General features: G+C 42.8%; 1 protein-coding gene across 2 annotated transcripts in view; it reads right to left on the reverse strand.

Annotated features, from left to right (window-relative positions):
• Positions 1-4,024: 4,024 nt before the first annotated feature.
• The window catches only part of lama1 (laminin, alpha 1), a 340,811-nt gene continuing 329,866 nt past the window's right edge, over positions 4,025-14,969 (reverse strand). For both annotated transcript variants that reach the window (XM_059975999.1, XM_059976007.1), the window contains one exon: positions 4,025-4,494. In XM_059975999.1, the coding sequence (XP_059831982.1) occupies positions 4,334-4,494 (161 nt within the window). In that variant the 3' untranslated portion in view covers positions 4,025-4,333. The remainder of the gene's footprint in view (positions 4,495-14,969) is intronic.

Consider the following 14,969-nt stretch of genomic DNA (forward strand, 5'->3'; position numbering starts at 1 on the left):
CTCTGTGCCTCCTCTCTCATTTTAATTTCCTTCCTCATTTGGCTTCATTTCCAGTCTCAAGTGATGACAAAGAGATTGTTTCAACGGCAAATCCTTTCTTAAGGCAAAGATAGCATTATTTCGTATACTTGTAAGTAATTCAATTTGCAGACAAACACCTGCATTTTTACAGCTTGGGTGGTCAAACCTGCCCAATGTTATCAGTGGCACCAAGGACATATATACAGAAGGGTGCAGGAAAAAAGCCAGCAGCGTCATTAACGAACCCATCCATCCTGCTCTTGGACCGTCAAACAGGAGGCTTTGTAGCATCCATACTAGGACCACCAGGACCTAAAACAGTTACTGAGCCCAAGTCGTAAGGCTAACCCAACACCTCCACCTACTAATCTGCCCTTCCACTCAACCCACCACAACTATGCTACCATTTCTGTCAGCCACCTTATGTACAGATCACGTAATGGATGTACAATCAATGTATATATGCTATCTTATGTTTTTATGGTTGTGTTTTTTATTGTTTTTTTTTGTGCTGAATTTGATCCAACTGACAATGAATAAGCTTGAATCTTAATCTAAAACCATCTATCAGCTACAGTACAAAACTGCAGCATTTCAGTGCCTGGGACTTAGAGATTTCTGATTCCAGAAATCCAAGATCACATAGTATGATATCGCTGGAGTTTTTATTTAATTAATGAGAAGTTATAAAATTTCCATTGGTATTAAATAAGATGGCATGACCAGAATGCAAGAGATTAGATAACTGGTTTAAATTGGTGTGGAGTCAGCTTTGTTTTACTAACCTCATGAGCTATCAAAATCTGAGTATGATTAGCATCCCAGGCGCCAGAGTCGGGGTTAGTCACGCCTATCAGATTAACCAGCTGCTTATTTAGAAGAACATAAACCCTCTATTTTTAAAGGAATCCTCATGTTGTTGTCCACGCAGTTTCTTCCTCTCTGGGTCGCCCAATCACTGAAAGACTAAACAGAACTCCCCAGTTTTGCGATATCTGCCCTGAAGCATTTTTGTGATTGGCATTTAACATTGTATATGTGTTAAATAATATTACCTCACCTTCATCTGTTTTCACTCAGCTGTACAGATGATTCTCTTGAAGCAGAAATAAAGCATATTCATACAAGTTAGTTTATACATTTCTGGTCACCGTGGGAGCAGAGGTTGTTTGGTGCTCTTACAACAGGGCTCTGCATATCTTGTACAAGTGGATTAGCTGCTGTTCAACCAAGTGTGGCTTGTTCCAATTGATATAGGCTACCTAATTTGTGCCAAGAAATTGTGATGTTACACTTTGGATTCCAGCTCGAGCTGGGAAACAAAAGCAATTATACTTTATAGCAGATTCATAGCGATGCAGGTGAAAGGGAATGAAGTCATACAACATAACACTATGATTTAGAATGGAACTCCCAGTGTTCTTGTAAAATTTAGATCAAACCTGTCAATATTCAGCCAGCCTCTTGCACCTTCACAATGTTATTTGGCTATATTTGGGAGATTTGCTTACAATACTCACTGCATAGAACATAGCAGAGTTTAGCACAGGAACAGGCCCTTCAGCCCACAATGTTGTACTGAAACGAGTAACCAAATGGCCAATTAAACTGATCTCTTCTGCCTACAGAATGTCCATATCCTTCCAGCTTCTTCGCATTCATGTACCTATGTTTCTGCCTCTACCACCACCTGGGCAGCATAGTCCCAACACCCACAACTCTTTCTTTGGAAAGAAAATTGTCCCACATCTCTCTTGAAATTATCTCCCTCCACTTAAATGCCCTCTGGTATTGGACATTTCAACCCTGGGAAAAGGATACTGACTGTCAATGCCTCTATCAGATCTACCCTCAGTCTCAGCCGCTCCAGTGAAAACTCTAGTTTAATTGCCTTAAGTTCGTATAAAGAAATGTTTTAAGGGTTAAGTTCCTATATTACTCTTTTAATTTCTATTCCTTAAGAAAACATTTTGGATATTTCAGGCTTTCTAATGGGGGAAAAAGTCAATTTTAAGATAATCAAGATTTAGATCAAATGTATCAAAAATGTTTATTGGGCTTCCTTACATGAAAGCTCAGTCAATGAAATGTAAAGGAAGGTCTATTTCCTTATTTTGCGTGTGAAAGTAACTTTGAATCAGGGGTAGATTTTGAACTGCATGGTTAAAGAAGAGAAAATGATGTAAAGTTGGTAGCTGTGCAATCACAGTGCTGCAGCCATATTCTCTCTGGTACTCCATTTATTGTCCAGCTTTATGATTATTTTTAAATGAACGACTGACAGGGTCTGTTCAGAGGGCAGTTATGTGTCAGTTGCTACAGATCTTGAATCAGTCACACTGGGAAATTAAAATAAAATGTCTATTTTTCAGGATCTCAGCTTCATTGGAAAGGCCAACATTTTATTGCCCATCCTACGCTAGTCTTGTAAGTACCAGCACGCTACCTTCTTGTGTTACTGAAGGCCTTTTAGCAAAGGCACTTCCATGACACTACTGAGGAGGGATTTCCCATTCTTGGACCTTGTGAACACAAAAAAGGTAATATACACTCAGTGCCACATTATTAGGTATAAATTATTAATGATCATTAATATAAATATCTAATCAGCCAAGGTTCCTTAATGTTGTTATAGCCAGGGCAGTAATGCCCTAGTAAGCACCCACTACCTATTAAATACTCCCAGTAGCATGCATCTCAAATAACCTCTGATAACCAAGTCGAGCTCCTGACCTTCACCTGTGGCTTAGCTACTAAGCCTGGCAGAACTTTGTCTACTGACAGAAGAAGGGGCAAAGAAGTGGTGCCTTAAGACCAGTTGCTTTGGGCAGATGGGGCTTTTCAGCTGTGGTTGTCAGCTCAGCTGGGAGAAGGAAAACTCTGATCTCAAACCTCCACTACCTTGTGGCTATACCCACTCATGGGGAAGACTTTGGGAGTAAGCCCCAAGGAGATATCCGGAGCTGGAGTCCCTAAGGCAGTCAGTCCTACATTGAGCTCAATGCTGATCGGCAACTCCAGCAATGCCACTGGTGTCAAACGGTACTGGGCTCTGCCGTTCCACTGGCTTCATCAGCTGTGTGGAGAAGGTGAGGCCGTTTGCTCTCCGTATCGTAATGACCTGCCTTGCGTATCATGGTTGACCCCAACTAGAAAAGGGCCTAGTATTCCGCCAATCATGTGGAAGCAGCTCAAAGCATGCAGACAAGGTTAGCAGACCTAACACCAAAATGGGGGAAGAAGTGATCTAAGTGACTTTGTGGAATGATTTTTGGTTTCATGCAGGGCGGTTTGAGTATCTCAGAAACTGCTAATCACCTGGCGTATTCAAACACAACAGTCCCTTGAGTTTACAGAGCACAGTACAAAAAGCATCCAGTAACTGGAAGATCTGTGGGTGAAAATGCTTTATTAATGAGAGAAGCCAGTGAGAATGCCTAGAGTGGTTCAAGTTGACAGGAAGGTAACAGTAACTCAAATAACCACGTTTTACAACAGCAAAAGAACATTTCTGAACACACAACCTTGAACTGGATGGGCTGCAGCAGCAGAAGCCTATTAAAATACACTCAGTAGACACTTTATTAAGCTACAGGTACCAAATGATGTAGCCACTAAGTGTACTTCCCAGTAACAATGCCATTTTACTTGTGCGGGAAGCTGCAAGTGATGGTGCTGCCAAATGTTATTTACATTTGTCCTTACTGGTTGCCCTTTTCCTTATTGAACCAGCTGTTTTTTTTTAATTTGATGGTTACGTTACTAATCCTATTTTTGACATTGCCATTTTTATTTACTTAACTGTATTTAAATTCCCCATGGTGAACTTGAACTTGCTCTCCTGCGTCATTAGGCTGGACTTCTGAATGTTCACTAACACAGTATCACACCCTGGGGCTTCAAAGGCCAAGTGGTAGGTTAGCAACCTCATTTAAAGGAGAGCATTATTTCCTGTCTAAAAGTTTCGATGATGGTGTAAGTACAAAATACAAAAAGCCGGATGAACAAGTCTTATTTGCACTTTAATTGCAGAAGAGTTTAAGGTATTCAAAATGAACAAAGTTTAGCTTTTCCAGTAAATACTGTCAAAAATAAATTGTAAATGAGGATGAAAAAATATTAAAGTATTCATCCTGTTACTGCTGGTAATGATTGTTTTGATGGAGGTACTTGTTGTACAGTACAAATTTACTTAGCTAAGTAACTTTCATAAACAGCAATTGTTGCTGGCATAAGATGCAAGTTTATCCTGAATCAAGGAGGATACTTAATACAATGACTAGATGGGTATGGCTCCGGTTTGCTTTGGAAGTTAGTGCTTAATGCTAGGACAGGAATGGGGGAAGACTCCTCGGAGATCAAAAGCTCTGCTGAAGTCCAAGTCTTCAGACTGTTGATTTTTTGTCAGCTTGAGGTTCCTCATGCAGCCCTGGAATGGCTTCTTAAGAGTCAGGCAATTTTGCTTCACATTCACTGTGTGAAAAGATAAACATACATTGGGTTTCTTCAATTGAAAAATTGTTATTAAAAATTATTAGAGTGAGTATAGAGAGCTCGGTAGGAAGTTAAAAAGCACGACCTTGAGGGTGATAATCTCAGGATTGCTACCTGTGCCACGTGCCTGTGAGGGTATAAATAGGATGCTCTGGAGGATGAACACGTGGCTGAGGAACTGTCCACTGAGTTACAGAGAAAGGTTGAATAGGTTAGAACTTTATTCCCTGGAGCAATGAGGGGAGACGTGATAGAGGTATATAAAATTATGATGGGTATAGATAGAGTGAATGAAAGCAGGCTTTTTCCACTGAGGCTAGTGGAGAAAAAAAAAAACCAAAGAGCATGGGTGAAGGGGTAACAGTTTAAAGAGAACATTGGGGGGGGGGGGGAGGCTTCTTCACACAGAGAGTGGTGGGAATGTGGAATGAGCTGCCAGGTGTAGTGGTAAATGTGGGCTCACTTTTAACATTTAAGAGAAACTTGGACAGGTACATGGATGAGAGATGTATGGAGGGATATGGGCCAGGTGCAGGTCAGTGGGACTGGCAGAAAAATGGTTCGGCACAGCCAATAAGGGCCAAAAGGCCTGTTTCTGTGCTGTAATGTTCTATGGTTCTAACCTGATTCTAATGTATTCAGTATTACAATGAATATATGAATGAGCTGTTACAATTTTGAAATTGTTCAAAAAGTTGGAAGCTATGCACATTTAAAGTTAAATACCTCCATGCACCATCGAGATCCATGAACTGCAAAAGACAGCAGATCTGCAGGGACTCTGGTACCCACCTTGATTCATTTCTGAGTGAGTGCACATACACATTGGACAGGGATTGTAATGTTATTAATCTACATTTTCCACTCAATATTTGAGCAGACCACCAACATCTTTAAGAAGTGTGTAAGAGGCTTACAGTGTCAGGAAACTGACAGCTCAGAGACAAATAAACAGGACTTCTCATGAAGCTGCCCATTGTGTGAAGGGCCATAAGCAGGAGCAACTACTTCTAAAATACCCAACAATTACTTTTTCTTGGGCAGAAGAGGTGTAACATTGTTTAAACAATCCTTTTTAAAACTAATGATTTAAAATTTTAAGTTGATATGTAGAGGGTTGCTAATCCTTTTAACAATCCTCTCCATTTCAACAAATAATTTTTTGCTGGAAAATAATCTAGCAACGGGGCCACGGTAGATATGTTCAGAGTGTGTATTGTTCTGTCTGGTTGCTAATCCTGCTCCCACAATTAACCGTGTAACCAAATCACTGTGTCTGATGATGAGGGATTTGTGATTTAGGTGGATGGAGACAGTCAGAAATTAGCTACAGCCAGATAAGATTGTTGTATTGGTGTACTGTAACTTCTAAAAACACATGGGAGCGATGTTATTCGCACAGCATTCAAGTGTAACTTCCTGAATTAGGCTTGGGCTTCTTGCACCTCCTCCAATCCAACCAGACTGCTGATGGAGGAGTAGTGTGACTGGTCACACACCTTTTGTTCTGGCTCAGTTCACCTCATAAAGAAAAGTGTACCCAACCCAGTGGACTCACAAGATGCTAAAAACCTGGAACAATGTGCTAAAAGCTGGAGGCATTCAGGTCAGGCAGCTTTGGTGGAGGAAAACAGACAAAACTGACTTGACCTGAAATGCCAACTGTCCAATTCCCTCCATAGATGTTGCCTAACAAAACGTGGTCTCGTTAAACTCAGTGTTAACGAGTGGTGCTTATTTAATTTTGCTTTATATCCTTAGCTTGCTTAAGTGTATCTCAAAGGATGAATAGATTTTAACAAATACAGGACTGAACGTGTTATATTTGAATATAACTCAGCATATGAAATAAGGTAGATGGTCTTGTGCACAGTTATAGTGACTTGCAAGTATGATGTTGTAGGTATCACGGAGTCGTGGCTAAAAGAAGATTATAATTGGAAGCTTAATATCCATGGATAATCAAAGGACAGGCAGGTAGGCAGAGATGGAGGAGTGGCTCTGCTGGTAAAAATATGAAATCAAATCTTTAGAGAAATGTGACATGGGACTGGATGATGTAGAGTTAAAAAACTGCAAGGGTGAGAGGACCCTGATGAGTATTATTTACAGGCCTCCAGAAGGTAGTGAGGATGAGGTACACAAACAGCAGAGGGAGATAGAAAAAGCATTTCAAAAAGGCAATACTATGTTAGTCATGAGGGATTTCAATATGGGGATAGATTGGGAAATTCAAGTTGAGGCTGGAATCCAAGAGAGATTTTGTGGAATGTCTTTGAGATTGGTTTTTGGAGCAGCTTGAGATTGAGCCCACTAGATCAGCAATTCTGGATTGGGTTTTGTGTGATGAACCAGATATGAGCTTGAGGTAACTGAGGAAGCAGAGGTGCTGCAGAAGGACTCACAGATTAGGAGTATGGGCAAAGAAGTGGCAGATGGAATATAGTGTCAAGGAATGTAGGGCTATGTGCTTTATTAGAAGGAATAAAAGCATTTGAATCACAGCAAGCAGGCAGCGGAGTAAGTCACCGGTTTTCGGGAAAAACCTCAGGTTTGTTTTCCAAACTACTTGGGATAAAAGAGGCACGACTGCGCAGGTGCATGACCTCAGAGCACGGGAGATTTAAAAAGAACACTGCCATATCCAGCGGGCAGCGGAGTGAATGGGTACAGAGTGATAGGGCTTTGGCGGAAACGGGAAGAGGCTTTCTGTGGCCGTTGAGTCTTATAGTGAAGTGGTAGGTTATAGGTTTTTTTTATTTAGAGCTGACAGTAGCATTAGAGATATGCATTTAGGATTAGTGTTGTGCCTCGAGTACCAGATGTGGGGACCTTGGGAGACCCCCAGCCTCCCCCAGGATTACATCTGCTCCAGATACAATGAGATGAAGCTCCTTGGGAATTGTGTGAGGGATCTGCAGCAACAACTTTATGACCTTCAGCTAATTAGAGAAAGTGAGCAGGTGATCGATAGTGAGATAGTGGACAGCACCTCTGTGACAGTCCCCCTCAGGAACCGATATATAGTTTTAGATACTGTTGGACAGGTTGACCTGACAGAGGAAGACCACAACGAACGGGACTCTGGCACTCTGCCCAGTGCCATGATCAAGAGAGCAAGGAGAAATGCAGTAGTTATAGGGGATTCCATCGTGAAGGGAATAGACAAGAGATTCTGCGAGCTGGACAAGGACACCCAAATGGTGTGTTGCCTCCCTGGTGCCAGGGTGCGGGATATCTCGGATCGGATCCAGAGTATTCTGAGGAGAGAGGGCAAACAACCAGAAGTCTTGGTACATGTTGGTACCAAGAGAGGAGGTCCTGAAGGAGGATTACTGGGAGCTAGGAAGAAAACTGAAATGCTGGACCTCCAGGGTAATAATCTCAGGATTACTGCCTGAGCCACGTGCCAATGATGATAAGAATAGCAGAATTAAGCAGATGAATGTGTGGCTAAATAACTGGTGCAGGGAGCAGGGCTTCAAATTCTTAGATCACTGGGATCTATTTTGGGGGAGGCATGACTTATACAGAAACGATGGGTTACACCTGAACTCAAAGGGTGCTAATATCCTGGTGGGATTGTTTAATATAGCTGTTAGGGAGAGTTTACACTAAATTGGCAGGGGGAAGGAAACCAGGGTGTTAGGGTCGAGGAAGTGGAAAATAGAAATAAGTCAAAGATACTGCGCAGCAAAGATGGCAAGAAGGACAGGCAGGTGAATAGACAGGATAATTTGCTGTGCGGTAAAATTATAGTAAAATCAGTAACCGATACTTATCTAAGTGTACTATACTTAAATGCCCGCATCATTAGAACTAAAGTGGATGACCTTGATGGACAGCTACAGGTTAAAAGATTTGACATAGTGGCCATCACCGAGTCATGGCTAAATGATGGATGTGATTGGGAGCTGAATGTCCAAGGATACACAGTGTATAGGAAAGATAGGAGGGTAGGTAAAGGGGGTGGTGTGGCCCTGATGGTAAGCAACGATATCAAATCACTAGAAAGAAGGGACATAGGATCAGAAGTAGAATCCCTATGGTTTGAGTTAAGAAATGGCAAGGGTAAAAAGACACTAATAGCAGTTATATACAGGCCTCCAAACAGCAGCCGGGATGTAGACTACAAGTTACAGCTGGAAATAGAAAAAGCATGTCAGAAGGAAAATGTCAAGATAATTATGGGGGATTTTAATATGAATGTGTACTGGGAAAGTCAGGAAGGTACTGGATCTCGGGAGAGGGAGTTTGTAGAATGCCTACGGGATGGCTTTCTGGAGCAGCTTGTCCATAAGCCCACCAGGGGATCGGCTGTTTTGGATTGGGTACTGTGTAATGAACTGAGGTGATTAGGGGCTAGAGGTAATGGAACCCCTTCGAAGTAGTGATAATATGATCGAGTTCAGTTTCACATTTGAAAAGGAGAAGTTGGTATCAGGTGTATTAATATTTCAGTAGAACAAAGGAAATTACAGTGGTATGAGAGAGGAACTGGCCCAAGTTGATTGGAAAAGTAAGCTAAATGGAGGGACAGTAGAGCAGAATTGGATGAAATTCCTACAAGAAATAAGGAGAGTGCAGGAAAAATATATTCCAAATAAAAAAAAATCATAAAAGGAAAAATGACACAATTGTGGCTAACGAAAGAAGTTAAGGCTAAAATAAAAGCAAAAGAGGCAGCGTACAGGGAAGCAAAAATTAGTGGGAAAACAGGACTGGATGAATTTTTAAAATTTACAGAAGGAAACTAAGAAAGTCATTAGGAAAGAAAAGATGAATTATGAAAGGAAATTGGCAATTAACATAAAAAAGGACACTGAGTTTTTAAAAATTGTATGAAGAGTAAAAGAGTGACATGGGTAGATATAGGACCGATTGAAAAGGATGCTGGAGAAATTATAGTGGGTAACAAAGAGATGGCAGAGGAACTAACTATTTTGCATCAGTCTTCACAGTGGAAGACATTAGCAACATATCTGATAGCCAGAGGTCTCAGAGAATAGAATTAGGCAGAGTCAAGATTACTAGAGAGAAAGTGCTTGAGAAGCTAAATGGACTAAGGATAGATAAGCCGGACTGGATGAAGTCCATCCACGGGTTCTGAAGGAGGTGGCTTTGGAGTTTGTGGAGGCATTGGAAATAATCTTCCCGGAATCAGTAGACTCTGGCACGGTTCCGGAGGACTGGAAGGTCACAAATGTAGTTCCATTGTTTAAAGGGGAGGCAGCAAAAAGAAAATTACAGACCTATTAGTCTGACATCGGTAGTTGGAAAGTTATTGGTGTAAATACTCAAGGATGCGATTATGAATTACCTTGAGGTGCATGACAAGATAGGCCCAAGCCAGCATGGTTTCATGAAGGGAAGATCCTGCCTCACCAACCTATTGGAATTTTTTGAGGTAATCTCAAATAAGATTGACAAAGGAGAGGCTGTGGATGTTATGTATTTGGATTTTCAAAACGCCTTTGATAAGGTGTCACATAAGAGACTACTTAATAAGATGAGGGCCCATGGAATTACAGGAAAGATATTGGAATGGGTGGAGCATTGGCTGATAGGCAGAAAGCAAAGGGTGGGAATACAGGGATCCTATTCTGGTTGGTTGCCGGTCACTAGTGGTGTATATCGATGATTTAGATTATGGATTAAACGGTTTTGTGGCTAAGTTTGCGGATGACACCAAGATAGGTGGAGGAGCAGGAAGTGTTGAAAAAATGGAAAGGTTGCAGAGAGACTTGGTCAGTTTAGGACAGTAGGCAAAGAAATGGCAGATGGGATACAATGTTGAGAAATGTACAGTTGTACATTTTGGTAAAAGAAACAACTGGGCAGATTATTATTTCGGTGGGGAGAAAATTCAAAAATCGCAAGTGCATAGCGGCTTGGGGGTCCTAGTGCTGGATACCCTAAAGGTTGACCACCAGGTTAGATCAGCAGTAAGGAAAGCAAATACTATGTTGGCATTCATTTCAAGAGGAATAGTGTATAAGATTAAGGAGGTGTTGATGAGGCTCTATGGGGCACTGGTGAGACCCCATTTGGAATACTGTGTGCAGTTTTGGGCCCCCTATCTTAGAGAGGATGTGCTGATGTTGGAGAGAGTTCAGAGAAGATTCACTAGGATGATTTCTGGAATGCAGGGACTAACATATGAGGAGCGTTTGTCGGCTCTTGGATTGTATTCATTAGAGTATAGAAGAATGAGAGGGGATCTTATAGAAACATTTCGAATGTTGAAAGGGTTGGATAGAGGAGATGTGGAAAGGCTGTTTCCCCTGGTGGGTAAGTCCAGGACGAGGAGTCACACTCTTAGAATTAGAAGGTATCCTGTGTTGCCCTTAAGGCATTCGTTTAGTTTATTATATTTTCGCTTTAGTAATTCATTTGTAATCGTTTTCTAGTTTAAGTTAACGTTGTTGAAAGTAAATTTGTTGTCTGTGATATATTGTGGCATGCGATGACGTCACACCTGGTTTCGCTGCGTCCTGTGGGTAAATACCGGTTTGGAGAAATGGGAAGGAGGGGGCTTGTGTGTGCAGGATCAGTGCGAGAAAAGTTTTCTTTCTACGCACTAGAAACATCATAGAAACAACGCCTTTTCACCATACGTTAATGTGGAAGAGTGAACAGTAAACAGTTAATCTTACTGGGATCGCGCCTCATTGACTATGGTTTATACTACATGTTTAGTTCAGAGTTTTTACACCTGTGTGAGAACACTACAGTGAAAAGGCGGCATTACCAGGTGTTTCAAGTGCTATGATGGCATCGTGATCCAGCGTCAAGTCGTTGCCATTCAGCATCAGGAGCAGTAGGGCATCAACAAATAAGACCGCTCACGCAAGAGCTAAAGCAGAAACTGCTAAGGTGCGAGCGTCATATGCTGAACAGGAAGCAAAATTGAAAATGGAAAAGGCTGCTAGAGAAGCCAAAAACCAGTTGGAAAAGGTAAGGATAGAGTCAGAGTTAGAAGTGCTGACGCTACACCGAGAAGCAGAAGCTGCCAGGGTGGAAGCAGGGATATTAGAAAATGCTGAAGAAATGCATGTTCTGGATGACGTAAAATCTACTTCAGAAAGGACCAGATTGGAACACACAAGCGACTACGTCTGACCTCAAATGGACTTGAAGGGTCGTTCTTCCTCTCCATACTTATATGCTAACATCCCATTTCATGAGGAGTCAAAGAGAAGTCCAATTGCATCACATCCATCTGAGGAAGACAATTTACCCTTGCAACTTCGCAATGAATTCAAGAATGAAAGGGCTGATGACAAATACTTCTCGACACCAAACTTACCAGATTTGGCGAGAGGAGAGGGAAAGGCTGAATTCAGAACAGCAAATCCCATAACAAATGTACACCCTCAGTCATATACCCGCCGACATATTCCCCCAGCCAGCACGCCACTTGCAGTTGAACCCATGGCATAGTATTTAGCATGACGTGATCTCGTCACTTCAGGACTATACCAGTTTGACGATAAGCCTGAAAATTACCATACATGGTACTCCTCATTCACCAACGTTATCCACGGAGTCCAGCTCGGAGCAACCCAAGAGTTAGATCTTATGACGAAATGGCTGGGAAAAGAATCATGCGAACAGGTGAGACGCATATGTTCAGTGTACATCAACAACCCCAAGCTAGCCTTGTGCAAAGCATGGGAGAGACTGCGGGAGTGCTATGTGGCCCCTTAAATTATTGAAACGGCACTATTTCGACACTTGGAAAATTTTCCCAAGGTGTCAGCCAAGGACCACACTAAGCTAAGAGAGCTCGGAGATCTACTCATGGAGATTGAAGGTGCTAAAGAAGATGGCTATTTAACTGGCCTGTCATATTTAGATACTTCATACAGAATTAGACCATTGTGGACAAACTTCCATTTGGGCTGCAGGAAAGGTGGGTGTCTGTTGGCTCAGAGTGCAAGGAAAAGAACGATGGTTGATTTCCTCCTTTTGAGTATTTCACTAGGTTTGTGTGCAAGGAGGCCAAGAATCAAAATAACCCTAGCTTCATGAGTCCAGGTAGCAGTACAATTTACACCAAGCCAGTCAAATCCACTTCGAATAATTTTAACATCAATAAACCTGTCTCAGTGCGTAAAACTGACAATCTGACAAACTGAAAACTGACCGTCTCTACAACTAACAATGACCCTAGCGAGAATTGTCCATTGCACAACAAACCCCACCCCCTCAAAAAATGCAGAACGTTCAGGAAAAAACCCTTTGACGAAAGGATGGCCCTTCTCAAGGAGAAAAAAATGTTTTAAATGCTGGTCTTCTACCTCTCACCTCGCTAGAGAGTGCACAATCTCCGTGAGCTGCTCGGAATGTAATAGCACTAATCACGATGGGGCCATGCACTCCAGCCCATTACCGCAAACTGACAAAGCTCCTTCACCCCCACAACAGGACGGCGGGGAGGGAGAGGCTCACTCCAAGACAACTGTTGTCAGCTCGAGCTGCACAGAAGTTTGCGGTCAAGGTCAGTCAAGCTGTTCTTGTTCAAAGATCTGCCTCACTAAGGTGTACCCTAAGGGAGCCAAAGACAAGGCCATCAAAGCCTATGTAATTCTGGATGACCAGAGCAATCGCTCACTAGTCAGACCAGAGTTCTTTGATTTGTTCAACGTAGAGAGTAATCAGTTCCCACACTACCTTAGAACTTGCTCAGGCAGCGTAGAAACATATGGCAGGAAGGCAGAAGGGTTCCAGCTTGAGTCGCTGGATGTTTAAGTTGTCATCCGTCTCCCTCCACTCTTAAAGTGCAATGAAATTTTGAATAACCGCACTGAGATCCTGATGCCAAGTGCGGTGCTACACCAGCCACATCTCCACCACATCGCCAAGCACATCCCAGAACTGGATCCAAAAGCAGAAATACTCCTGCTACTAGGAAGAGACGTTCTCTAGGTGCACAAGGTTAGTCAGCAGGTCAATGGACCACACAACACCCACTTTACCCAGTGCCTGGATCTGGGCTGGGTGGTGATAGGAGAGGTATGCCTTGGCAATGTACACAAACTGACAATTAACACATTCAAGACCAATGTGCTAGAGAGTGGCCGCCATTCAATTTTTCAACCCTGCACAAGCTACATGTGTATCAAGGAAGCACGACAGGGCTTTAACAAGTGTATTAAAGTAACTGACAAGACACTGGGACGGTCAGTCTTCGCTCAAACTGAGCATGATAATAAACTTGCTCCAACAGCACAAGACGCCATCTTCTTAAAAATAATGGACACCAAGGTCTTCAGAGATGAAGCAAATAATTGGGTTGCCACACTACCTTTCAGAGAACCACACCAGCACTTGCCAAACAACAAAGAACAGGCAGTCAAGCGGTTCACGTCTTTGCAAAAAACCCTGAAAAGGAAACCTGAGATGCAGCAACAATACGTAGCATTCATGGAGAAGATCTTCGCTAATGGACATGCTGAAGTAGCACCGCCACTGAGGGAAGGCGAGGAGTGCTGGTACCTCTCAACGTTTGGGGTTTACCACCCACAAAAGCCCAATTAAATCAGGGTGGTCTTTGACTCCAGTGCTCAGTGTGCTGGTATCTCCCTTAATGACGTGCTCCTTACAGGTCCAGACCTCAACAATACCCTTCTCGGGGTCCTGCTGCGCTTCCGGGAGGAGAAGGTCGCAATCTTAGCGGACATCCAGCAGATGTTCCATTGCTTCTTAGTACAGGAGGACCATCGCAAATTCCTCCGTTTCTTATGGGACAAGGACAATGACATTAACAAGGAAGTCACTGAGTACCGGATGAAAGTCCACGTTTTCGGCAATAGTCCATCACTGGCCGTGGCCATCTATGGGCTGCGAAGAGCCATCAGAGAGGGCGCACAGGAGAACGGCGATGATACCGTTAAGTTTGTAGAAAGGCACTTCTATGTCAATGACGGCTTGATATCACTACAGAAAGAAGACGAAGCAATCGATCTGCTCCGACGTACACAAGCCTCACTCGCTGAGTCAAACCTCCACTTGCACAAGTTCACATCAAACTGTCAGGCCGTAATGGAGGCCTTTCGACACGATGACTGTGCTCTGGCAATCAAAGACCTAGATCTCGATGCAGAAACCATACCCACACAAAGGAGTTCGGGTCTCCTTTGGGAGATTATGACTGACACATTCACGTTCTCCGTGCCGACTGTGATCAAGCCATTTACTCGCCGTGGAGTTCTCTCCACTGTCAACAGTGTTTTCAATCCCTTGGGTCTGCTGGCGCCAGTTACAATCCAGGGAAGAGTCCTTCTCAGGGAACTTACCTCTGAGCTCTCCGACTGGGATACTCCCCAACCAGAAGACAAGCTAAACAGATGGGAGGCTTGGAGAGATCCACTTCAAAATCTAAAACAGCTTCATATCCCATGCAGGAAACTGCGAGGGAAGATGGAAGCTCAACTTATGGCGGTCCTCCC

This window comes from Hypanus sabinus, chromosome 1, assembly GCF_030144855.1.
Source record: "Hypanus sabinus isolate sHypSab1 chromosome 1, sHypSab1.hap1, whole genome shotgun sequence".
In the NCBI taxonomy this organism is placed as follows: domain Eukaryota; kingdom Metazoa; phylum Chordata; class Chondrichthyes; order Myliobatiformes; family Dasyatidae; genus Hypanus; species Hypanus sabinus.